We start from the raw sequence: 26,564 nt of genomic DNA, 5'->3' as shown, positions 1-26,564 counted from the left end.
TTGCCCCTTTCTAGAAAAGGGGCAGCATCCTGCCCCTTTTGACCCCCTGGAGCTCTTGCAGCTCACTGTTGTCTTTCCCTCCGTTACCCCTGGATGCAAACGAGGAGAGGAGCTTTGTGCAGGGTGAGCAAGACTTCCGGTGGCCAGGCATGGATGGAGGAGGCTCTCTGGGGATTTGGGATGTGGAGATGCTCCCTGCAGGTGGCAAAGGTCCCAATCCTGTGAATACCAATGGCATTTTGAGCATGATTTCCAGATCAGGGACAAAAATACAGGTCTCGCAGGAAAAGCCCTCCTAACTACCTTGAGCAACTCCAAAAGGTGGGTGATTCTAAGAGAGCTGGTGAATAGTCTTCTCTGTCTTGTTGAGCCTTTGTTAGGATTTTCTCATGATAACACAAGTTGCAGATACCTGGGAGGCTGCCAAACGATTTTCTTCAGTTTTGAGGTCAGAGCTGAGTACTGGCATGGCCTTCCCTGAAGTCCTTCTGGGGAAGCAGGGACATGAAGATTCAAGCTAGGGAAAAGGGGGAGATTCAAAATAGACAGAAGCAGCAGCAGGGAACAGAGCTTATGATGAGTAGCTGTTAGCAGCTGAGCTGCCTCCAAGACAACCCTGACATCTCCGCTGAAAAGCACTTATGAAGGATTGAGAAAGGAAGGGAAATTTCAACTGATAGCTCTAGGAAGGAAAATTGAAATAATTGTCTCCCATTTTTGTCAGGGGAAAGTGCTTTGTATTCCCAGCTGGCAACTAGTTAAACCAAAAAGAGTCAGTCATTATTTTTCTGCAGCAAACAGAACTGTTAAATCATGAAGAGCTCAGTGTCAGGAGGCACAAAGAAAGATAAAGAAACCAAAAAACTTCGATAACAAAGACCTTTGGACAGTCATCCATCTGCAGCTGGCAAACGATTTTCTCTCCCACTATGTGGCCAAAGTGCATTGAGTAGGAAAAGACAGCAAACAAGGATGATCCGAGAAAATGCAACTTGTGTCTTTCCAAGCCTCTTGGGAATCAGCCCTACTTGCTTATAGGAAGAGGGTAAAAGTCAGGTAAATTGAAGAGACTGAGCTAAAGCAGGCTTTCCATTGCAGCAGAAGCATAGGGGAGTAAGAAGCTTCAGCTCATGGAGAACTTTGCATCTCCAAGACCTCTGTGGGCCTGGTCTCTGGAAGTATGGTTGCAATATGCTTTGTGTGTGTTGTGTAATGAGTGACTGCATAATGAAATTGCTGAATGTATGAATATCTCACATGTAGATTTCATTTTGTTTAATCTGATTGTACCCTTGTCCCTAAAAGCAGCTGAAATCTGTGGAAACCCCCCACCCCACAACATCCTTCAGCCTTAAAAAGGCAAATTGGAGCAAGTGCTCTGGCCCTGGCAGGTGTAGGTTGGATCTCTAAACCTGCAGCTGGAAGTCAAGGCAGCAGCTGGGTGAAGTCCAAAGCAGTAGTGATGTAGAGGGGAAAAAAAATATCGAGCAGTCCGAAGTATAAACCTGTTTTCCTTGCACCTGTATTTGGCTGCTAGAGCTGGGAAGCAATATTGCTCGGTGTGTGGGCCTGGATTCACCCTGGGATGGCTATGTAGGCAAGTACTGGAAGAACTCGGTCCTCCAAGGCTATTTTAACAGCGCTGTGCAAGCGAGCTGGGGTACCAGCTCAGGACTCATGAGCATCTCTGCAATAACAACCCAATGCATGGCCTGAACAAGTGGCCCAGCAAGAACAAAACATGGAATTGAGCCCAGTTCTTGTGAGCAACTCTGTGATACCAAAAGCCCTGCTCCAGTAGTCAGCATGGTCTACTTTGCAGCAACCGTACAATAATAACTCAGCATCTATCTGCAACAAAGGGAAATGCCAAAGAAAATATAAATTTTGATTTTCCTATTTACAGCCTTCATTTACTTGAGTATCCCTAGAAGGCATGAGGTTTCTGTTTATGAAATACAGTTACTGGATGCCTAAAGAAAATGAAATTCAATTAAAAGAGATTCAACACTTTGTGAAGGGAAATATGTCTTGATGTTCGTTAAACAAATTTCCTTGTACATCTGCCCTTCCCTGCCAGCTGTCATCAGATCAGCTCTGGCTCGTAAGGGAAAAACACTCAAACCATTCATTCCTGCCTGTGAAATCTCTTTGGTGTTCTGGCTGCCTGGCAAGAGGGGAACATTGCGGAGCTGAATGACCAGGGTGTCCCGAGCTCTCTCTGTACAAGGCTGGAATTGCCCAGTTGTATTGCAAAAGCGAATGAACATAGCACAGCCCGTGCAAAAACCTGGGCAAACAACTGGCCTCTTTCCTTGTAATTGCTATTTTGTCATTTCGCAAGCTCCATGTGAAAGCCCCGGTTGTTTTATGGCTTGCAAAGTGTATGGCAGGCCGCAGAGCAGCGTGGATGGCCTGATGGCCCTGAGTCTGCGTAAGTGTGTCACCACGGCTCTGGAGCCCTGATGGTGAGAAGCCCAGGGTGTCACATGATGTTTGTGTGGCCTGCAAAACAGCTTACAAACAAAGAGAAAGTGGCATTAAGCACCTTCATTGCTATTTAAAAGAAGACAAAGTCTGTCTGCTTTTACCAGGACAGAGCCTAGTTGCTCCTGGGGTTGGGACTGCACTTCAAAACAGTCTAAATCACCTACACAACAGGGGTTTCTCTCTGCTAACACCTTTTTCTGGCTTCTCATTAGGGGCCTCCAACAACTTGATAAATGAAGTTTATCTCATGTGAATGAGGAGTGCTTTACATCGACAGGCTCCACTTTCCTTCCTTTGTTGACTCGCTGGGCTCAATTCTCCTTTCTCCCTGGTATATATATCACTTTACTGGTTTTAGTGACTTGTGACTGGCTCCAGTGAAAGGGAGATGATAGTCACCATGGGAAGGCAGTTGCTGATACAAATATAACTAGTTGCTTATCCAACTCCCCAGTTTCAGTTCTGCAGTAGAAGTTTTTATCTGATTTTGGGTGGGTCGCTCAGACCCGTGAATAGGAGTGGATTCACTTTGCTTAGTAGCAGACATCTGTGATGCCCATATGTCAGCATGTGAGTGAGCTGTCTGGGCACTGCTAATGGCCGGTAGGTCTCAATAACAAGTGAGTGAGGTGAGTTGCTCTTGAGGGGCCTATTTCCTTCTGTTGTGTCCAAGGAGAACCGGGGATGGCCAGCTCAGGCGTCAGCCTCTGCCTCTGGTCAAACGAATACCCCTGGGTGTCTGGCACTTCTTGTTTTCAGCCTGTCCTACATTCCTCTATGCCCTGACAGATCTGGGCCTCACTGTCTGTACTTCAGTCCCTGGCTTCAAATGGGAAACTTCCCTATGTGGGGACAACAGAAAGGGGATTCAGGAAGAGATGTTAAAGAGAAGCAAGTAGGCCTATTACTCTGGAAGGCCCATAATTACCCAGTTCATCAGGCCTAGGCATGGTGTCTCTTCCTTAGCTGAAATATCCCTGGGGTTCACTTGACTTGTAGAGGTTTATCTCACAGCTGGTTCCTTGCATGGTGTGGATTTAGCCTTCCTGCCCATCTTCTCCCTCAGTGTGCGGGACAGCAGAGGTAGCAGATATTGTGTTCCTTGTGGGGCAGTCCCAGAGCACCGAGACAGAGAGCACCCAGCTAGTCAAAGACTTCATCTCCAGCTTGGCCCACTCCTTCGAGAATGTGGTGATGGGCAAAGGAGGTGTTCGCCTCGGGGTAGCACTCTACGAGGAGAAACCAAGGTAGGTCAGTCCATCCTCCTCCATCAGCAGGTGGGTTCCTAATGCCCTACAACTATGGGCAGGGGCAGATTTTGCTGAGTGGCCACGTACCCTTGGTTAAAGAGCTCTTGCTGTTCATCTGAGCCAGGGTAACTAGCTGAACCATCCCAAGAGCAAAGCAAGAGTTAACCCGCCAGAAATGTCACCAAAGGGACAGCAGGCTAGAGGCACTCAGCAATGGGGAATTCTTTCAGGGCAAGTTAGGTGGTATTTAATGCAACCACAAGAATCCCCACTGTCCAGTTTTAGATACTGTTTTAAGGAAAGAAGTTTCTCTGGCTCATACCCTGAACTCCCTTGGCCACGGTGAAGAGGGCTCCTTGTCTATTTTTGAGCCTAGTGTGACCAGCGAGGTATCAAAGCAGTTGTTAGTCATTACCATTAAGGATATATTCTTGCTGTAACAATAGATTTTTCTAGCTCTTTATTCACCCATGTCCCTCCATTTCTCATTCCTAGGATGAGTATTGAGCTGACAGATTATGTAACCATTGAAGAAATGCTGGTGGCAATTCAGGATCTCTCATTCAAAGGGGGAAGCTTAAAAACAGGATCTGCCCTGGCATTTGTGGCTCGTGCCGTGTTTCATCCTACCATGCCGAGGAAGGATGCAGCAAAGGTAAGCGACCTTCTGTGATGTCTTCCCTGGTGTGATCCTCTGAAGGGATCCGACCTCTGGCTTCTTCACCTGAAGGCATGTAGGAGCCAGTTGGCTTTTCTTCATCCCATCTGTTTTTAGGGTTGGAATTGAGGTACCTCGGTTAGGAGCTCATTTCAGATTGGCTGACTCACCTTTGGAAATGCTTCTCTCCCCACACTGATTACAGAGACCCAGCACTCCTGTCTTAAATGCCTCCAGCTGAATACCTGAATTCATGGCACATATTGTGCAAGCAAAAAGAACAGGTTCACATTGTCAGGCACCGTAATGGCCTCAGGACACTATTTAGACATGAGAGGGAGACAAGTCCTGGCATTTGTGCCTCCTCTGTGTGAATGATGCTAATGTTGCTAATGGGTTACATACACCCACTCCTCTTACGGAGTGTGCCAGTACAATTAACATCTTGTTTAAGAAGCAGGTATGCTGTAGTATCTTTACCTTTCAGATATTATTCTGGGTCACCAGTTTCCTCAGATCATATTTAATGAGTTTTTTTCCATCATTTTTAAGGGATTCTTAATTCTGAGAATACTAAAAAGAAGGCACTGCATTCTAGTTTGCTCGGCAGACCTGCAGGAGGCAGTTTGCTCTGCTCTGCTCTGCTGGCAGCCTTGGAATCAAGAAGAGGGCAGCCACGTAAGGAAGGAGTAGAGATATACCTCATTCATCGAGTCTGAAACGATTACAGCCAGATTTTGCCTCCTGTTCTCCCATGGCCAGGCATGGACCTTCCACATTTGCAGCTTGATGCTGCACCTTCTCTCCTTCTCTAAGATCCTGGATGGCAGATGTGATCTATGTGATCCATGCAGTCAGTGCAGTGTGATCAATGATGCGATTTATTTTGGATAACAAAGCAGGAAGGAGAACATGATGCTACAGGTGGGATATGTTACCTACCTGCTTAAAGGTGTTGTAGTGGAGTCCATTCCCCACTACAGGATCCAATGTATCAGCTACATATCCTTTTACATGATCTGATGCGTGACTGCCCAAAGAGCTTGAAAGGTGTGGGGTTACTGTGCTGCTGAGTTTGGCTTTAATTTAAACCCAGGCTGTGGCTGAGAGAGTTTCCTCCCACCCGATATCACCCTCCAGGTACCAATGAGCATGTGTGTTGTCCAAGGTGCAGCTGAGTCCTACTTTCAGAGCTGCTGTTTTGGACTTCCAGGGCTGAATCCTCTCTCTGTGCTGTCCTTAATCTCCTCCTGGAGCCAGTGTTACTGCCCCGAGCAGAGCTGAGACACGGTAGGGCAGGAGGAGATGTGCAGATTAGAAGCTGCCATGAACTGTGGCTTTTTTGCTCTGGTTCCTTCCCAGCTCGTGCTCTCCAAATCCACCTGCTAACCCAGTGTGCTTCTGATTTCAAGTGGGGTGCCTTAGAGGTGCAGGTTATCAAAGGATTAGTTTTCAAGTGTTCATCTTTTTAGAGGGATGCAGTTCGTCCAAGGCCTGTGCCATAGGTGTGAAAATACTGCAGTTGTCTCTATAAACTCCTCATTATGTGCTCTTTTGTTGCCTGGATCTGACTCCAATTCTTTGCAGATAGTTGTTTTGATCACAGATGGGAAGTCTGGCGATTCAGTTGAAGAGGAAGCCCTGGTTCTGCAGGATTGGGGCGTGACAGTGTTTGCTGTAGGTATGTACAGACTCACTAAGGAAGCTGGAGCGTTGCTAGCAAAGACGTTGTGTGCACCAACATAAAAGTTATGCACCAGGAAAGACTCCAGATGCACAACAGTGTCCACCTCTAAATGCTGTGCTCAACCCCGAGCTTAGGCACTGGCAACTATTGCATGTACAGGGAAATCGCATCTGCGCTATGCTAGGATGTTTTTTGTTGTTGTCGATAGCCGATTTCTTCAGTGGAAATGTGCAGTTTTGCATCTGTCAAAGCTACTTATGAATTCAGGAGGAGTTCAATAAATAGTTCCATAAAAGTCAAAATGTTTTGATGTGACATTTTCAAAAACGAAATGTTCTTACTTTTGAAGGTTTCTGTTAACAGGAATTGAAGACCAACTTTAGCAATGTTAAAAATATCCATCAGAATAATTCCATGGGCAAGAAAAAAAAAAAGCCCCCAAAAGCTAGATGCAGTAATTTATTACAAGTCGAACCCAGCACTCACCAGAGGAATTCAGGGGAGAAGAAGGGGCGGAGAGGCCAGGGAGATGCCATTATGGAGAGCGAGTGAGTCCCTTTAGATGAACACAAGATGAAAATTAGGCTTTTTTTTTTTTTTTGCGAAACTCAAAAAAACCCAACAATTTTCACATAACTTTCAACAGCCTCCCAAGGACTCAATCTCTGCTCACTTACTTCATCAGAAAGGCGAAAAGGTTTCTATACCCAACGGAAGGGGCAAGGCCAGATATCCCGCCCTGCTCCCTTTCACTCCCAAGCCCAAGCAACCCATTCACAGCTGACTTCCCTGGGGCAATCTCTAACATGCCTCTGGAGGTAACCTTGACCTTTTTTTCTCTGAGGCAAGATGTTTCATCAGCTCCACCACTGCTTGTTTACCTTAAGTCTCCGTTCCTTGTTTCATCCTTTACCTTGGGCAGCATGACTGCGAAGCTGATGTAAAACATGACAGCCCTCAGAGGCCAGCACATCACTCCTGTTTGCTCTTGACGATGTCTGGCCTATGCCAGTGATGGTCTCTGATGCTCCTCTTTTCCTTATCTTCTCTTTGTCTAGGAATTAAGGATGCTGATAAGAATGAACTGAATAAAATAGCTTCTGAGCCTACTGAAGAGCATGTGCTTTATGTTGACAATTTCCACCTGCTCCACGATGTGGCCCCCAAACTCTCTCGAAGGCTCTGTTTCACTGCCTCGGAGCCACCACGACCCATCAAGCAGATTGTCCAAGGTGTGTCAGGACTCCCCCTTTATCCTGCTTTCCACCCTCTTGAACCAGCCCCTTCCTGGTCCCTGGAAGTGGCAGCCATACCATGGAGATGGACCTCCCGTGTCCCCTCTGTTCATTACAGGGGACCTTTTGGGGGGTGGATGGCCCTACAGGATCAGTCAGCTCATGAAGTGCCTGTTGCTTGGGGGAGTGGTCCTGCATATGTTGCTTGTGTAAGTGTCTCCATGGTTCATCTGGCAATGCAGGCTCCTGAAGTTCTCACTGCCCATTCAGGCAAGGGGCAGAAGTTGCACACTAGGACAGCAGTTCTGCCTTTCAGTGGCTCTCATGATGAGACTGTCACAGTGAGTTCTGGCAGCACAGCTCAGGGTCTCCATAAGGACTTTATTCCTTGCAGAGAACAGCCAAAGAGATCTCCAAAGAGACCTAGATGTCTCTCCAAAGAGATACAGATGTTGCAGTGAACCTAGAGGTGGTAGCAATGAATTTTTGCCCTCCTTTTGGCACACGGACTTATGAGAAGATGAAGTAAAAGCTGGGAGCGGAGCTTGGAAGAATGTCATCCATTGGCATGAGCCCTAAGTCGCCATAGGATCTGTTTTGCTTTCTCTGTTGTTCTGTACCACTTCAGAGCTTCCTGTGATTTTTCAAGGGTTCAAGCTTTGTGTTAGAATCATCTCTGGTGGCAATGAAGAGGAAGGTAGAAAGGAGCTGATGCCCTATGCGTTAAGCAGGTGTTGAGAAGGGAGAAGTTGCCAGAACTAGTTTTGTTTTCCCTTCTTGTGCTGTCCAGCAGTTTGCCAAAAGAAAATCTGCTTGGGTGGCTCTTGTCTGGAAACAGATCCTGGTTGCTTGTTTCAGGCTAAGTGAGGGACATTTACAGCCAAGGCTTTCTGTGCAATGAATATGGTGATTTCATTAAAGAAAGATCTGCACATATCCAGCCCTGGCTTGATCAATAGTGGCATGAATCAAAGATCTTTCCTTTCTCTTCTTGCAGCTGAGAAGATCATCGGTCCCCGGGATTTGCTTGTCAGTGAACACAGTCACAGCTCACTGCGGCTAACATGGGTGCCGGCTACAGGGAAAGTGATTGGGTACCGTGTCCACCTGCATCCTTTGCTGCCTACAGGGCAGCCGGTTTCAGAGGATGAGCAGCAGGTAGAGTTGCATTCCTGTTGTGCAGATCCTCGGTGTTTGTCTGAAGGGATGAGCTGTGCAGGTCCCAGGGTTAGCAGCTAGTCCGCTGCTGGAGGCTGCTGCTGCCGCAGCCAAAGTCAGGAGATCATGTCCCTCAGCCATCCCACTCACAGCGCAGTAGATTAGCATAAATTGCTGAAGCAGCTTGCTGTGACCTGGACTGGCAAGCAGAGGTATGCAGCGTGCTATTGGGGTGATAAAAGCTGCTGGCGAAAAGGAACAGGAAGAAAAGGAGAATATTTTAGACTGCCTGTCACAGCCTTCATGCTTTTTTATCAGCCATTCCTCCCTGGGGTTGGGAAGTGAATTAGACAATAGGCCATTTCTAGGTCTCTAGACAGACCATCTGACTTGCAGGCATGTTGATTGCTCATGCTAATTTTGGCATTGCTGTTGTGGTGAGGCAGACTTTCTGAGACTGAGGTGAGGAAGGAAGGATGGAAGGAGAATATAGCTCCCCTGTCACAAAGTCCTCTGGGATTCATAAGGTCCCAGCATGCTCCAGCTTCCCTAGTAGCATCCCTTGTTCCTCCCAGTCACACCTGAATGACATGTTCAGGACCTGGGATCTTGGTAAGATTTCTGTGTATTTTGGTTTTGGATTTGCCATGTCCTTGTGCGAGGGCTATCACAATGCGTGTCAGTTTGCTCAGGGTCAGCTTTGTCACTGCATAAAGTCTAAGAGCAAGATTGAAAGAGAGAAGATTTTGGCCTAAAGCTTTAATTTCTAATAACAGAACAAAGCTATGAAAGCATAAAATATTAAGATTAAGATTATTAATGGTATTAATTATTAAGATTGTCTTTAACAGGAATGATCATCCTTGGCTGTTTCAGAATCTCATAGGAACATAGAGAAAACACAGAAGTTACATCTCCACCTCTCTTTTCCTTGGGTTAAGCTGGAATCTCCTCCTAGTAGCTTAAAAAACTTTCTTTATCTAAGATGGCTGCTTTTCCTCCATTTTCTCTAAGGTGGAGCTTGGGGAACCCCTTCACCCCTTGTGCACGCTCTTGTTTTCGTGGGGTCTTTCTTTTCTGGGCTCTCCCGTGAAACCCAGCCTTGACACTATCCTATGCTGCACAACCCCTCTCCAACCTGTGTGCACCTGGACCTGGGCACAAGCACTGAGGAGCCCTGAAGAGTCACTGCTCTGAAGAGTCACGATGCTATGTCCAGTGTGAACGTGGGTATCATTTGAGGATTGCAATGTGCTGAGCTAGTGCCTTTTAAGAGGCTACTGCTACTCATGGAAGTTACCTTGCATCAGAGAAGTGTAGTGCTTCTAACCTGTTGCAAACATGGTGGTCTTCTACTATCGTGGAGGTGACATGATGTCCTTTGTCCATGTATGTGACAGATTGTGGTGGATGGTGACAAAGGCACCGTGCTGGTGACTGATCTCAAACCCAACACCAAGTATGTCTTCACAGTGCAGGCTGTCTATGCAGAGGCTCTCGGAGAGTCGACAACTGTCAAGGGTAAAACAAGTGAGTGTCTGTTCTGCAGTCGTCCCTGCATGTTCCTTGTCTGTGGGGCCCAGAAAGACACCAGCCCTGAAACCGTACGTGCAGGGAGCCAGGGTAGTGGGGGAAGGAGGACCATCTCCTGTCCAGATGTCCACAGAGCATCATGCGTGAGTGGGTGCAGAGTGAGGCTGTGTAGGGACACTGTGGGTTGGGGAGCGTTATGTGCAGCATAGTGTGTTTGTGTGTGTGGTACCTGGAAGTACAGGGTGCAGCTTGCTGCGTAGCTTATATCATCTGATTTAATAAACTGCAGGATTTATGAATCTGGGCTGGGGTTCAGGTAATGTAACTCCCATGTACCTAGAGTGAAAGAAACTCTTGGAGGCAATAATTTTATAAATATAGACATGATGTTTATGGATAGGTTTATATTCTAAATGCCTTGTTTTGGAAATGGTTGGTCCAAAAGTTTTGGCTTGGTAGTAGGGCTTCATTTCACTCAAGGGGAACGTCAAGCTTGTATGACCAGGGCCATTAGGAAACGCCCCAAATAGTAATCTGTGATCCTGTGGAATGAGCTGGATCTCTTCTGGATTGCAATGTGCTATGCAAAATTTCTTTGCTGTCTCATCACTATCTATAATGACAAGGTTTTTGGAAACAAAGGGCCAACTTTGCTCTAGGCCAAACCCTGGAGCGCAAGACCTGCTGACACTGGGTCAGATGTGGTGGGTAGAGCAAGTTTAGATCCAGAAGTTTCTGCACTGCTGTTGTTTAAGGGGTGCACTAATTCTGCTGCTCTGATTTGCATGAAGCACCAAATCTGCTTTGCGTGAAGGATCTGGAAGAGAATTATTCCTTTCCTCTTTTTCTTTTATTTCCTTTTTTTTCCCCCTGTAATGACTAAATTGTTTGTCTTCTTGAGGGAAGATCTCAGACAGGATGAATAAATAAAGAGCCTCAATGAGGTTGACTCGTATGTACTTGCCAAGAATAAGATGGAATGTCTTTATGGGTGGAAATAAAATCATTTGATCTCTTCTCTTAATATCCCCAACATGAAGCCAGAGGCAGAAGCTATAAATTTGTCTGCCATGGCTGGCTGGATCAAAATGGGTTCTTCTTTGTGAGAGTTGCGTCCGTAGGTACAAGTAGCATTTGATTCATGCGTACTTGTGCAGCTTTGCTCGGTCTGCCTGAAAATGCAGCAGAGTTTTCTCTGTTTGCAGGGCAATGCCTTGTGGGTAGATATTTCACAGTTCCCAGCAGCATTCAAAGAGGAGTTCTACAAGCGCTCTGCCAAAGGGAGGTTTCAGCTCATTTTTCAAGGCGGGCAAGGGTGTGACAGGAGGGAAGATTGTTCTTGAGGACGCAGCTGAGAGAACAGGGAGAACTGTGCTTGGAGGCCAGTTTCTGCTCGCCGGTGTATCTTTTTGTCCATAAATAAAGAAAAGATTTTCTAGGGGTCTTTGTTGTGGCACATTAATACAGCACTGTCCCATAAATTTTTGCATCATTTTTGTACCCCAAAGCTCCTGTCCCTCCAGTCACTAATTTCCGTGTGATAGAAGAAGGACTTTTTAGCTTGAAGGTGGCTTGGACACCTCCCCTAGGCAAGTTGAAAGGCTACAAGGTCTACATTCCTAGAGGTGAGTTGAGATTTTATTAAGCTTTCTTAGAGTTTTCTTTAAAATGAGCAGTGTCCTGAAGACAGGAAAGGTGACATTTTGTCTAAGGCCTGGCAGCATCATTACAGTACAGTGTTCCTGGCATTACCTTGGAACAAGGCCAGGTTGGCCTCTTCCACACAGCATGGTTCCTCTAGTAGAGAGTGGGAGCATCCTTTGAAGGACTTTTTTTTGAAGGTCAAGATGGGGATGATGCCGTGGATGCCTTGTACCCATCCGCACTGTTACATCCAGATCTCCTCTGGATGTTGTTCGTACTCAAGTGCTTAGATGTAGACATGAGGTGAGTTCAAGCTTTTGATATGGGCCATACTCTCCTCCTGGTGATCTGTAAGGATGGGAACTGTTTGGACATGTCAAGCCTAAGCTGCAGCATGAGCCTCAGCAAAAGCACATGGGTTGAGGGCCTTCAGCCACTTAACCATGCATTCAAACCAGCTGCTGTGCATGCTCTTCACCATGTTGTGATGACATCGCCATGAAGCTAGGCGTCAGGTACTGGGAAGGCAACAGTGCTGAGCTTCCCTGTCACTCTCCTCTTTGGTTTTGCAGCCAAGAGACCGGGAATGACCTATGAGCAAGTTCTGCGGGGCGACGCTATTTCCCACGTGCTGGATAACCTGCAGGAAGATAGAGAGTACAGCATCAGCATCTACGCGGTGTACCCTCAGGGGCCAAGCCAGCCTGTGTCTGCCGTGGGAAGAACATGTAAGAGATTTGACTCCTTGGCTGGTTCCTTATTGCACTGAGCGATGTGTTCAGACCCTTTGCTATTGATAATCACCCCACAATTGGCAGTGCCATTTGGCATTACCAAACAGCTCATCCAGAACTTGTGCTTCATGGAGAATTGGGGCAGACTGCAGTGGCCAAGGGTTTTCTGCCACCTGAGAGCCTACCCCTGTGTTTTCCATTAGACACCTTCCCCCATTGGCTGTCTACCCTTCCTTCCCTTCCCTGCCTGCCCCACATGCTGACTGCCTGCCTTCCTCGCCCCTCATGTTCAGGCCTCAGACCTCAGTATCTCGAGGCACTGGTCCTGGAAAGCAACGGTCACAGATTTGTGCATTTTCTCCACTGCTGTTGGGCCAGACAGCTGTCGTATATAAGATACCTTCAGCCTGCCAGGCAGTGCAGGAGCCCTTAGAAATCCCTCTCCCACTGACAGATGGGCTGGAGGAACAGAGAGGTAGGGAGAGCAGCCAGCAAAGTCATCAGCTGGCAAGCAGGTGCACTGAAAGGTTTGTTCCCTGCCCTCCTTCCAGTAAAACTCCTGCCTGTGAAAAGCGTATTGCTGCAGAATGCGACGACCGACACGCTCCAGGCCAGATGGAGTCCAGTCCGGGGAGCGACCGGCTACAGGCTCACCTGGATGTCGGCAGGTAGAGTCCTGGAAAGCAGAGTGGGGTACGTGCATTGATGGCAAGAGAGCTGGGGAGAAGAGCTGTGAGGCCCCCCCCCCCCCCCCCCCCGGCACTGGATGCATTGATGCTTTCTGAGACACCAGCATGTCCAACAAGAAGCTGGAGGGACTGAGGCTTCTTGGCTCTGTGAACAGTGGAGTTTTGTGCACCTGGGGATAAATTAGCAGCCTGCAATAGAGAGCCTACCATGGAGCTCTGTGAGTAAACTCTGCAAAAATACCCACTCTTGGTCTGCACAAAGTGGGCCAACCTATAGCCAGCCTTATTAGCATGGGCTTAGTGCCAGATATGCTGGACCTGAGTAGCCCAGGAAAAGGTTAATAGATGGAGTGCAGCTAGTAAAGTACTCTGTGCAGAGCAGCATATCCTGCAGCTTCCATGTATCTGGGGTTACTTTTTGGGGGGAGGGGGGGTGGAAACCAGATAATGGAGTGTAATGGTTGATTTTGTCAACGCAGCTGCAAGACCTGACTTTGAAATCCAGCTTCCCATAATGCGTCTAAATTCTCAGGCAATTTTTGATGTTGGAAGACAGATCTGCGTTTTGCAGCTGGAGCTTTTCCTTTGCCCTTAACCCAAACATATTTTCATTGCTGATGTGGGGGAGCAGAAGTTAGAAATTCAGGTTTGATGGCATATTTTGGCCTTGGGAGATGGATGTTTCTGTGGTTCAAACACAAGATGGGATGTCAGGACACCTGGGCTCCATCATAGACTCTGAATAAATAGCACTCCTCTGGCTCAGCTCCCTTGGTTATGAAATAAAGAGACATCTCCCACCAGGGGAAGTGGGGGGTTAGAGAACAGCTCTAAAGGTCACCTTTAGAAGGGAAAAATCTTTATGAAGATGATATAACACTGGTTATATTGCTTTGTAATGAACCAGTAATGAATGGTTCTCAAGAAAAAAATCAAGATAACCCCCAAACTCAGCTGTTTACCCAGGCCTTGTTCTATATCCCAGCCTGAAAGTGAGTACACAGGCGCTCAGCTTGCCATGTCTTTGGGACACGAACTGCACATAAGGACACCCCTTCTCAAGGGGACAGCATGCGATGTCCTCAGCTGAGGAAGCCTGCAGCACAGGTAGCAAGCAGGAGCAGCCCATAACCTCCGCTTTGGATTTTTTCTTTCAGAGCAGCCATTTCACCCATTACTGCCTCACCTCGAATACAAGGGGGGCAAAAACCCAAGGGGTAGCCCACCCTCACCACCTGGCCCTGCACATGGCTGCAGTCAGGGCTTCGTCTTGGCTTGGTCGAACGTGCAAGCTGTGGGGTCCTGCTGCCACGATCCAGCATGTTCCCCAGGATGGGATTTGGCTTCAGAGGCACCATGACGTTGAGATTGAGATGAGTGTCTGTGTAACACAGCCTTGCTGCATGGCAGTAACTCATGGTATTTCTCTTTGTCCGGTTTTCCCTGGTGCCTGGCTCCACGACAGGGGAAATGGGGGCTCACATGCATTCGCCCTGTGCTGTTATGCACAGATTATAATGACTTATTGGCCTTTTCTCCCTGCATACAAGGGTTTTGAGGAGGAAAAACCCCACCTTATGTCCGTCCCTGGGCAGCCATCCCAGGGGCTAGAGGAGGTTGATTTTTCTTCCCTGACTTCTAGGACGGAGAATAGATAAAAATAAATGAGCAGCTGATGTGGAGAGAAGGTCCATGTGTGGGGTGGGAGAAGGGGGATGGGGCAGAGAGTGCTGGTGGAGCTGAAGATGGGGACATGGCACCCTCCAGTGACCAAATTGCAAATGGCAGCATCCTCCCCACCCCGCTCAAGCCCCGCGCCTGCTGCAGCCTGCACCTCTGCACCTCTTCTACCCCTCTGCAACACAGGGTGCGATCCCCAGGGGTTAGGTGTTAACTCTTCTCCAGCCATGCCTCCCGCTAGGGCAACGCTGAAAAGGTGTAGCAGGGCTGCTGATAGTTTAGAGCAGAGATACAAAGAAAGGATTAATCCTGAGAAAATATCTCGTGTAGCATCAGTTGGCTCCTGTGTGCTACAGGGAAGGCAGAGGCTGGGCAGTACAGCTTGGGCACTGAGTCACACAGGGCTGGGCAGAGTACGAACCGTCTTACGGAACTACTTGCACTATCCGCATGCAGCTGTGCTGTGTTGCTGACTTCATTCATTTTCTTTGGCCTGCAAAGTCCTGAGCTGCCTTGGTCTGTCAGTAATTACTGGGGTCTGCCTGAGAAGCTGAGTATAATTTCTAGCTGTATTTAAACGAGCATTCCACCCAAGATTTGAGCATAGCGCACTAGTGTCCCTGTGGTCCTTGCCTCGAGTATCTTAAGGGCGCATACACAAGCCAGCAGGAAGAAATGCTACTTGATCTCGTTTAACCAAGGTGAAATGAGGGCAGAGAGACCTGTGGAGGCAGGAATTGAGCCCTGCTACCAGAGTACGTTTAAAACATCCTTCCTCTTCCTGTTTCTCCCAAGACCTGGTTGCATGTCTGGGTGATGAGTTCAAAGTTAGAGCTGTCGCTGTGTAGTCTTTGGATGGTCATTTGTGTAATCACACACAGCCCAAGCAGGTGGCCCTTCTTAGCCTGACCCAAGGGAGCTCAGCCATTGTTTCCTTTTGCAGAGGGCAGCATCCAGGACGTGAACCTCAGCAACACCTACAGCTACTACATGATCCAGGGGTTGCAGCCTGGCACAGAATATACCGTCACCATCAACCCCATCTTTGGAAATATCGAGGGGCCAGTGGTGAGCAGAAAAGCAACCACTGGTAAGTGTCCTGCACCAGGGATGAGAGAGGGGGAAACAGCCCAGCGGACGTGGCCCAGGGACGAGGCTGTTCTTTCAGTAGTTTCCCCAAAGTCCTTTTCTCCCCATATGACCAGGCACCTATTTGGCGTTGGCTGTGTCTCTTCTATGGGGCTCCAGCCTTTGTTCGCTTTGCAGCCGTGTCCCGCTGTAGAGTGAGAATCCCATACCAAGGGATGGGGAGCTGTTCCCCAGGATAGACACAGCCAGAGAGGATCAGAAACACATGGAGACTTTGAGAAGGGCTCTATTAGCAGTGCTAGAGAGACACCAAGAGACACCAAATGCTATATGGGGGAAGAGGATATTCTGGTGGAGAAAGCCACCATAATGTGAGGCATCCCACTGGGAAAGTGTGGCTTCACGTCCAGGTCCGGAGGCAGAGAAATTATTGGTTCTTCCACTTCTCTTTGCCTTAGTCTTCACTAGGGAAAGGCTAGTTGTTTTTCTCTCCTCTGTGGGATTTGTGGAAGTGACTGGACCGTCCTGGACCTAGCACCCTTGCACCAAATAATTCTTGCTGGGCACAGCAGTGCCCTGGGGCCCCAGCCAGGATCACAGCTGGCTTGTGGTCAAGAGGTGGATAGTAGAAATCCCTTTGCTTGCCGTTATTTACAAGCCAGGCTCTCTGTTCTCAGAGCTGGTATCATTTGTAGTCAACACTGTTTATCTGGCGCAGATACCAGTCTGGGTAGTCACAGCTTTTTGGGGCCAGTCAGAAGCTGCTGGGGACCTTGATGCAACTTGGCAACTCTGTTCTCTCACAGTGGCATCAAGCACCGTCCAGATGCTGAAAGTCAGTGAGATATCCATCAACAGTGCTCTGGTCTCCTGGGACTCAGTTGCTGGGGCCACTGGGTATCGAGTGGCTTGGGGTCCTACACCAGGTGAGATCCTGCTCCCCTCCAGCCTGCATCATCCACACCTCCTCCTGTAGCACAGGGAGATAAGGGACTGGGAACAGTGGTATTTCACAGATTTCACAGAACGGTTGAGGTTGGAAGGGACCTCTGGAGATCATCTAGTCCAACCCCCCTGCTCAAGCAGGGTCCTCTAGAGCATATTTCCCAGGTATCCCACATTGTAGGTATAGGGGCAGGTCCAGCACATTAGCTGGTCTGAGTAGCCTGTCCCACAACTTCAGGGCATGAATTGAAACCAGAAACTACTCCTGGACCTGAGTCAGTGCCAGCAGGCAAGGTCCCTACAGCAAGTACCTTCAGACTGACGCCAGTGCTAGGCATATCTCAGTCAGTGCACCTTGCCCTGCCCCTCAGTAAAGAGGTGAGGGTCAGGTAGAACAAGGGCTTTGCATCTCCCTAGAGGTGCTGAGGAGGGTCAAAGCACATGCTGGAGCAGCACCTGGGCTGCACTAAGTTATGGGGGGGTCTGGCAAGACCCCAGATATGAGAGCTACAGAGGTGTCCCCCTGCCCCACAGTACACTCCTCTCCCTTCTGCAGGTGTGGGAAGAAAGTAGCTAGGAATGATGTTTTAGGAAGTGACGTAATGCCCTCAGTGTGGCTCCCCAACACCTGTCTGGCCACCCACCCTCAGATTCTGTACAGTGAGGGGCTGAATGCAGCCACAGCACAGAGAGAGGGAAAAGAGGCTATGCAGAAACCCATAACCGTTGTGACACAACCCAGGGCACACGTGTCATGCAGGGTGACGCTATGGAGGGGATCAGACCCTTCAGCTCCTCTTCATGGCAAGTCCTCAGGCTCACTGCATGTGTTGCTGTTATTAGCATGAGTATTAGTGGAAATTCAGTGGGAAACCAGCTGGTCATTTACCCTATAGTTGCACTTCTTTCTGAGTAAGTCACCCCTCAGCTAATTTGGTTCCTTTAGTCATTTGAATTACCTAACAAACAACTATAGAAAAACTCTCTTGCCCAAACATGATGGTCATGCACACACACGTCCTAAAACAGAGCTTCAGCCAGGTCAGAGATGGATGCAGGGTGAACACGTGTCTTTCCCAGTATGCAGTAGAGCTGTTTTCCATGCTCCTGGGTCTTCATCCTTTTTGTATTTTATTTACTCTCTCTCTGTCCCCCAAAGAATTCTTTGGCAAAGATCGTCCTCGGCAGCTGGCCCTCAACAAGTCAATCACAGCCTACCAGCTCCGAAACCTGGCCCATGATACGGAGTATGTGATTTCCCTCTATGTGCTCTTTGGCTCAGTGGAAGGACCAGGGATCACAACCTCAGCCCGGACACGTGAGTATGGGCAGAGCGTTCAAGTAGCTACCGTGGAATGTAACCCTTGCGTGGCTGATTGAACATTGTGTATCTTTATAAAGGCTGTACACTAGACATCGTGCACCCATCTCCTGTCACTGTAACCTTGCATCAGGGGCACCTAGTGGTCCCTTGCTCTGCTGACCTGTTGTGCCTGGTGAGTGAGCTCACAAATCCTGAGGGCTCTGGGTTTTCTATCTGGGAGTCTTCAGATGCAAACTGGAATTAGCGTACTCTGCAGTGGATCTGTTCACGTGCAGTGGTTCTGGGCAGAGCCTCAAATATGAACTGCCTGATCTACATTCACCAGACTTCTGGGCATTGTGAAATCCAGACAAACGGCCAAAGTCTTCTACACTGTCAAAAAGTCCAGCTGGAAAAGAGGAGAGAACAGGGAAAACTCTGCTGCAGGGAACCATAGGGAGATTCAGGGAGAAGAACATCTTAATATGGTTCATCCTGCCAACTGTTGCCTGACGACGAGTGTTTCCCCTGATGTGCCACAGTGCTTTCCCCTCCCCTCCCCTCCCCTTCTGCCTCAAAGCAGGGGAGACCCCACAGGTCTGTGCTGGGAGATCAGGTTGCCTGGACAAAAGGCAGCAGAGACAAATCCTTTCTCTGAGATAGGGAAAGATAGTGGTTTAGCTGGTGGCCGAAGCTTGTCCCTCCATGGCACACCATTGTACACCCACCTCATCATTAGCGCAGCTTCAGGGGGAAATGTAGCAGCGCTGAACATGGTGATCAGCAAGCAGAGGTGAGACTTATACAGTACCAGATGCAACCTCAGAGAGGTTTAAAGATGGCAGAAGGTTACTAGCCACACTGGAATTTAGTATGGAGATAACGGACTGACCTGTGTGAAGAAGAGCATTCAGAGGTGAATACTGATGGGAGCTCCCATGGGAGCTCTGGGTGAATGTTTCACCCTAAAGACAGTGTGAGGCATAGGGCTTCAGATCTCATGACTCCATGCGTCCTGCTTGCCCTGGGCTCTCAGAGTTGCTCCTACCTTGAGCTAGAGCATAAAACACTCCTTGGTGCTAAGGGAGGTAGGATGCACACACTTGACACTCCTGGGGCCCCATACCTCAAGCAGTGCAAATCAGCATCTGTCTAGATGAGGACGATGACATACAGGGGATAAGCAGAGATACAACTTCTAAACCTCTTCCATGACTTTGTTCTTGTTATACTGCCCACAGGGAGCCCTGATGGGCAGTAGTCAGGGCACTATCTAATGCTGTCCCCACCTTGCAGCTCCTCTGGGCTACGTCTCCAATTTCAAAGTGGCGTCCTACACCAGCACAAGCCTGTCTCTGGCATGGAGTGCCACAGCAGCTGCCACCAAATTCAGAGTCACCTGGAGCCCTGTGGGAGCAGGCAAAGGTAAGCAGAGATGGGGTGCACATGCATGTTCCAGGTACAGACCCGTGTCTATGGCCAAGCCATAGGAGGTACCTTTCCAAACTCCTGGTTTACTCTTGTGCGTTAGAAGGATGCCCTGCTCCAGCCGTGATACTTCTGTCGCATAATTAATGAACCGTAACTATAAAAATGCAATCCATAGAACCAAAAGGGTGTGGGTCGGACCTTGCAGTACTTGTATGGACTGGCTGGACTTCAAGGAGAGCATTGCCTGGGTATTCACTAAATGGTGGTGGTGTTGCACTTCCCAGATGAGGACTTTGGAAGATAATCCCGAAAGCTCTGAAAGAGCAGTACAACAAGGAATGGCTGTTTCTCTTGGAGGAGATGCCACCAGCCTCACTGCTGAGCTACCAGTTCTAAAGTATTCCCTCCTTTACAGAAAAGCAAGTTACCAAGACTCAGTACCTGGGCAGCAGAGTTTTGGCGTATCGGATTGACCACTTGCTGCCTGACACCTTGTATACAGTCAGCATTCGGGCCATCTTCAACAAGACTGAGGGTCCGGATGTGACCCTCACTCACCGCACAGGTATGTCCTAGTGGAATGACATCAAGGCTGGAATCACAGACCTGTGCATTGCACCAGAGACGCTGATGGCTGTGCTACGTGAGTAGCCGTCATAGCTGGTAGCACTAATCCCTGGCTGGTCCCTGTGGTGCTGCTGACGACATAGGTGTAGACACATCCCACTGGCATGTTAACTATGCTTGACCCATGCAGGCAACCCCAGGTGTACTAATGTGCTGCCCAATCCTGTTTATCCACAGGGATCTCAGGAAGCCTATGAGCTTCAGAACTAGACTCAGAGCTATGAACATGGCACTGTGTAACTTGGACTGTTACTTCTGACATCTCATTCTGATTGATTCTTGCAGCATCTCTTGTAGACTCCAACACCATCCAGACTGTCCAAGACCTGAGGATTACTGACACTGGCATAAATAGTTTGAAGGTGTCTTGGGGGAGGCTTTCTGGTGTAACTCACTATAAGATATCCTGGGTCCCATTCAGCGGTAAGCATCCTGCTCTCTTCATTGGGTATGGTGTGAGGACAGAGCACAAAGATACCCATAAAATAGGAGGTTAGCGCAACTCATCTCTTTTCTCACAGGTGATTGGGGTAGATGGGGACTGTAATCTGAGAAATGCCGTGGACATATCAAAAGGGACAGGCTGAACCCCTGAGAATTAACCAGGTTTTAATCAATAACAAAGACATCAGTCATTGTAATTCATAGTTGGGATCTGGGAACTAGTCTCCCTTCTAGCAGAACAGGTGATGCCTTTGTGATCAGATCTCTCACCTGCCCATGCCTTGGTATCCCCATCTGAAAAGTGAGCTACTAACACTCCTCCCTTGCCCCTTGCCAGTTCCCCTAAGATCTGTATGGGGAAATTGCTGTAACAATTGTTAATAGCAATTGCCCTGCCCTTTCTACATAACAGTATTTTTTGGAATGGCTGCTCTCAGGTGGCTTGGAAATCTCCCAGCTGGTTGCAGCAGAGACTGTCTCTTTCACAATACCCAAGCTGAAGGAGAGCACTACCTACACCATCTGCGTGTCTGCAGTGATCGAGGGACAAGAGGGAAGCCCGACACTCCTCACAGCCAAAACCTGTAAGTACAGAGACCGCAGAATGGGATGAGAGCATCTCCACTGCAGTGCTGGGGGGCCAGCTCCCTCCCAGGGGCGATGACAGGAGGTGAGGATGGAAGAGGAGCAATACTGTCCGTTACCCACCTTCCTGCTTCTTAGATCCCACCAGCCACTGTGTCAGTAAATATGCATTTATCCTTTCTTCTTATTGCTGAGAAACATGGGGGCTTCAACTTGTCCTCTCCTACTTGCAACCATTACTGTGAAATGCTGATTTTGTGATCCATTACCTTGGAAGCTCTTTAGTTACAGTTACCAAACCGCTCATGACTCAGTGACATTATGCAACTTGACTGATGGTCTGGAATAGATAGATTCGGAGATCTAGTCAGGGAGAAGTTTGGGGTGTCGAGTGTGCTACGGTTTCAGGGAACACTAGCAGTTGGCACAAGTGAGCAGGCAAAAACTTCATTGGCTTTCCCAAGGGATCAAATTTCAGGCTCACTTTGGAGAAACACACAGCAGTCCAGGCTAAAGATCTGCTGGTGGTTATTTGTGAAAACTCCACCACTTCCCACCAAAGAAGGATCTAATTTGATTCAGCTTTTGGAAAACCCTTAGAATGCTCCAGGGACTCTTCCCTCTCATCCTACAGATAAGTAGGCAGAAGGTCTCTGAAGTTGGTTGCAGGCCAAAGGATGTTTGCTTGCACACGCTTCTTTGCACCTTGGGCTGGATATGATCTGAGCCATTCACCAGGGACTGGAACTGTGGACAGATTATGCTCATTGATGCAGGAATGTGCTTCATGTTCATAATTCCTATCTGGACTTCTTGTCTTTGATTTCAGTGAGGATAGGATTTGAGCTTCCCAAAGGATGCATCAGATTCCTCTTAGCCCGGCCAACCTCTTGACAGTAGCTTCTACCCACCCACCCTATGCTTTACCTGCGAAACACCAAAAAAGCAGTCACTGTTTCTTTTTCTTTTTCCAACAGTGGATTTACCCAAAGTGACTGAGTTCGCAGTGCAGGAGGCTGCAGAGACTAGCATTTTGCTGACTTGGACTGCTGTTTCTGGAGCATCTACATACTTATTGACGTGGCGTTTGTCCTCAGGTAACAGTTCTTTGGAGGGGCAAGGAAGGACAGTTTGAAATTCGGACCCCTCCTGTATGAGCTGCCACATCTCCAAGAAGATTTGAGAATGGAGCATGGAGTGTAGCAAGCAGTTCCATGAGCAAAATTAAGGGAACAGGGGATTTCCTATGGCTTTGTATCTTGCAGAGTTTAATCTGGTCTGGTTGTTGGTTGAAGCTTTTCCTGAGTTTGGGCACCCACAATGCTCCCATCCCATATGGACTCTCTGATATCTAATACTGTTTATGCTGCTGTTGTAGCCTTTTCCCCAGGGCAGGGCATGAGAGGACCCTCTCTTCTCTCTACCATCACCTGTTCTCACAAAGCTTTTCTACCACGTCATAAATCTGAGGCCACTTTGGTCTCAGAAGTGACCAAAAATTTGGTCCAAACGGCTCAGTGGGTTCAGAAATTCCTAATGAGGGGCATGAGACAAGAGGGAGAAACAACCCATACGGAGACCATCATATAAGCCTTTCCTTTTTTAGAAAAAAAAAAAAAAAAAGGATCAACCCACTGTTTTCCCACACCTGTTCACCCCATTGCTAGCGTAAGTTTAGTTCAAAATATCATGGACAGGACAAGTCTGGCTTGCCCAGTGGACTTTTCAGTTCAAGACCTGGTCTTAGAGCCAGCTGATACAGTGGAAGATGCAAGTGGCCAGTATTAAAGGGGAAATTTCTTTTCATCACCAGCCTTAAGCAGCTGGCTGAGTCTCTGAAGTGTCATGACTTGTGAATACTCTCTGATTGATCTGAGGTAAGTGATGCTCTCATCGATCATATCTGCACCAAGCCTTCTTCTGCCGGCTCCGGGGACTTCCATACATGGCGACTTTTCATCTCTGCTTCCTCATGTGAGTGAAAAAGAGGTAGGACTGGAAACTGCCTGGCTCACCAAAGAGGCTCACGAGATGACCCAGCTGGCCCTTCAAAGTCCTTGGGGGAAGGAAATGGAGACATGAAAATTTCTGGGAAAAGAGCCTACCTGTTGCTGTTATCAGGGTCTCTTCCTCAAGAGCACTCAGTGCTCCAAGAGCAACTCCATGTCCATCAGGAAGAGTCGCAGCAAACTCACCGAGAAGAAGAGTGCCTGTGCCCATGGCGTCAAGCTCTCCTGAACCACAAACCTCCATACAGCCCCCGTTATGGCCTGTGACATCCTTCTGGTGTTCTCTGGCTTCACTTACTGATTTTCAACAGTTTTTAATATAAAACTCTCAGCAATTGCTCTTAACATCCCCTTTTCAATTTGTGACACGTATTAACACTACTATTCCTTTTTTTTCCTAAGCAAGGCTGGTTTTGTCATCAATGCAACCTTATTTCTTATCTGCTTAAAAGCTTTACTATTTAGAGAAGAGCTTTGAAAACTTTCCTAATCACTACTCACAATTTTTAGTGTACGCTTCTTTTTTCCAATGGGTTTGGCTTTGTGGGGTTTGCCCTTTTAAAGCATGGGCTATATCATTTTTTTCTGAATTGGGCCTAAATCTAATCTGATAGAGCAGGTTGCCTGTCCTTGTTGCTTCAGGTCCTAACTTTTTGCTCGCGGTCGGTTCATCTTCGCAAGTCAATAAAGAATACAGGTTTGACACAGAATTCCCTTTGCTCACTGCAAAGCTTTTTGAGTTACTAGGTCATCAGCTTTAATTTTTTTAATTCCAAGGACATTTTGGTATTGACAAAGTAAGACTCCCAGAATATGCCACTCAGGATAAAGTCTCCTGTGATAAGATTATTTTCTTTTGCTCTACACATTATGGATAAGTGATTAGGGAACTGAACATTCAGTTCTCTAGGGTGATTTAAGTGATCTAGTGCAGCTATTCCCCTCCTGTGGCATGCTGTTAAATATCGATCTGTAAGTATTCAGAATCATTGGTTTCAGAGTTGTCAGGGGCTCAGAAATGGATAATGCCACATTTGACAGTCCCACTGTGCTCTCACTCTATCGATCCTTCTGAAATAGGTTTATAACTATTGATTTAACACTCCAATCAGATGAATCTTGCCATCGTGCTTCAGTAGGACCAATGAGGTCAATTTATGCTCATAACTGACTAATTCCAATTCCTCTTGTTTAATTACCCAGGCTGCCAGCATTAGTGTATAAAGGCAATTAAGAATTTTGTCTCTTTGTGTCTCTTGGTGCCTTGATTAATTTTGTTCTCAGCAACTTGATTTTTTGCTAAATGAGTGCTTGTTCATTACCCATTTCCTTTGCCTCCCTTTTAAGCTCATTTAGCACCATTTTCCCTACCCTACCCTAGCCAGCCTATCCTATAAAAGACTTGATCCCCTTCTAGTCAGCTAGATATCATCCCACCTATATAGCTCCTATGTCCAGTGTTTTACAAAACCAAACCCATGCATCTCGACAGGGCTCCAACCAGAGCCAGTGTTCCTCCTCCACGTGACAGGAGGGATCTTGGAGAAGTTCAGCTGGATGTTGCCGTCTTCTCTCTTCTTTCGACCTTCTCTGGACTATCCTTGGACCACTAAAGCTATGGTTTTGGCATCACAATCAGTATTCAGAAGCCTATTTAATCTTGCAGTTGCACCTTAAGTATTATCATCTGCTGTCCTCTTGTCTCTTGCAAAACATTAATATCACTCTTCGTCGAAAACCATCCCCAGCAAAGACCATCTTCCTTCTTCAGTGGTCACAGATCTCTTCTGGTGCGCAATTCCCAATCTTGTGGGTTGTGCTGAGCATTCAGTCCTGGATATTATCCCTTTACCTGCTCCCTCAGTCCACCAGCAAAGTCTTCCGCACATCCCAGAGTACGAGCATGGTAACCACACGCTCTTTCTTGTTATGTGAAATCCCCCCATCCTCTACTCGCTGGTGGTATCAGGCTGTGATCCATCTGTGTGTCTGCCCCTACCAGTGAAGAAAGGCTGCCCGCTGCTTTTATGTGTGGTAGTTAAAAATAGTTTTAGTGCTACACATTGGCTGGCATAGCTGCAAAAGGACAAGTAGCTAAACTTTCCTGTTTGGAGTTCCAGGTCAGGCAGGGGTGGGTGGTAGATTGCAGTGTTCAGATTCACATGGGTCCAACCCTGTGCCATAGATGTGTGTTTCAGCAGAGCTGTCAGCATCTTCCGTATAGAGAATCTCTTCAATCAGTGTAGCATGACATCTAAGCTAATTATTAATATTTTGACTTGCCTACCCAAAGGAACGGGGTGAGGAGAAGAAGAGTTTGAGTAAAATTCAAGATAATTTTTCTAAGGAGTGAAACCTCCTTACCAAAGTTTGTATAGGGGTAATCAAAAAATTTAATGCAAATGAAACAGATGATTATTTACACTGATGTAGTTTTTCCTTAGAAATTGCCCTTTTTTTAGGGGAAAATGCTATTTCAGAATGAAAAGGCACAAATTTCACTTTGAACAACATGAAAATTCATCATTCAGTATTTCCAAAATAAAATACTTTTAAAATGTCAAAACGTTGATATGACATTTTTACAGATAACATTACTTTAAACCAAAACTATTTATTGCGCGTGACCAAATTTCTCAAATAATTTTGGTTCTATTTTTCAGCAAACATTCATTCTATTCATTAACAAATAAGAATCCTATTCTATTCAATAACAAATAATGACCACCCCTGCAAACTATTATTGATGTTCCTTCATTGGACTGTCACAGAACTCAGCCTTGGGCACTGCCTGGAGCAAATGCTTTCTACAGCCACTTGTGCAAATTCCCATTTTATTTTTCCGTTTGCTTTTTCAAGAACCTTTTTGGCAGATAATAATAAGCCTGACTGCTTATCTTTTAAGAAGGTATTAACCGTTTTGAACACCAGGGTTTATTCCATCACTCTTAGTCTCAGAGAGAGACCCGAGTTTGGGGCATAAACATTGCAGATAGCAAACACATCTTACCAGGCACCTCTACCCTGAAGCGTAGGACTTATGTCCTCCCTAAGCTCCTGTTTGGCAAAGGTGGTGTGAGTAGAAGATGGGATGTTCCACATGTGGGAGTTATGCTGAGCTTCTGTGTCTCGCAGTTGATGCATATTTTTTCCTTTATTTTTTCCAGCTTCTGATCTTTCTCTGCAACTGTTGACAGCAGCTTCTAGATCATATCGAGTGACAGGGCTGAGCTCCAAAGAGAAATATTTGTTTTCTATAAGGCCAGTCTTTGGAGAGACTGAGGGACCAGAGACAACACTCATTGGACATACAGGTATGACACATGGGTGCTTGTGTTGCAGTTTCTCCTAGGTAACTGCTATTGAGACTTAT

At 47.3% G+C, this 26,564-nt stretch overlaps 1 protein-coding gene across 1 annotated transcript in view; it reads left to right on the top strand.

The window, feature by feature from the left end:
* Nucleotides 1-26,564, top strand: part of LOC104146980 (collagen alpha-1(VII) chain-like) — a 139,082-nt gene that overhangs the window by 16,784 nt on the left and 95,734 nt on the right. The window contains exons 3-20 of the mRNA XM_068952583.1: nt 3,557-3,737; nt 4,236-4,395; nt 5,986-6,079; nt 7,144-7,317; nt 8,318-8,478; nt 9,879-10,008; nt 11,520-11,636; nt 12,228-12,383; nt 12,941-13,057; nt 15,702-15,848; nt 16,654-16,773; nt 17,952-18,110; nt 19,392-19,520; nt 19,942-20,091; nt 20,439-20,576; nt 21,035-21,181; nt 22,160-22,279; nt 26,359-26,505. Of these exons, the coding sequence (XP_068808684.1) occupies nt 3,557-3,737; nt 4,236-4,395; nt 5,986-6,079; nt 7,144-7,317; nt 8,318-8,478; nt 9,879-10,008; nt 11,520-11,636; nt 12,228-12,383; nt 12,941-13,057; nt 15,702-15,848; nt 16,654-16,773; nt 17,952-18,110; nt 19,392-19,520; nt 19,942-20,091; nt 20,439-20,576; nt 21,035-21,181; nt 22,160-22,279; nt 26,359-26,505 (2,547 nt within the window). The remainder of the gene's footprint in view (nt 1-3,556; nt 3,738-4,235; nt 4,396-5,985; nt 6,080-7,143; nt 7,318-8,317; nt 8,479-9,878; nt 10,009-11,519; nt 11,637-12,227; nt 12,384-12,940; nt 13,058-15,701; nt 15,849-16,653; nt 16,774-17,951; nt 18,111-19,391; nt 19,521-19,941; nt 20,092-20,438; nt 20,577-21,034; nt 21,182-22,159; nt 22,280-26,358; nt 26,506-26,564) is intronic.

This window comes from Struthio camelus, chromosome 1 (assembly GCF_040807025.1).
Source record: "Struthio camelus isolate bStrCam1 chromosome 1, bStrCam1.hap1, whole genome shotgun sequence".
Classification (NCBI taxonomy): Eukaryota; Metazoa; Chordata; class Aves; order Struthioniformes; family Struthionidae; genus Struthio; species Struthio camelus.
Note: the sequence above shows the minus strand (reverse complement) of the source record. Positions and strands in the feature narration are given on the sequence as shown.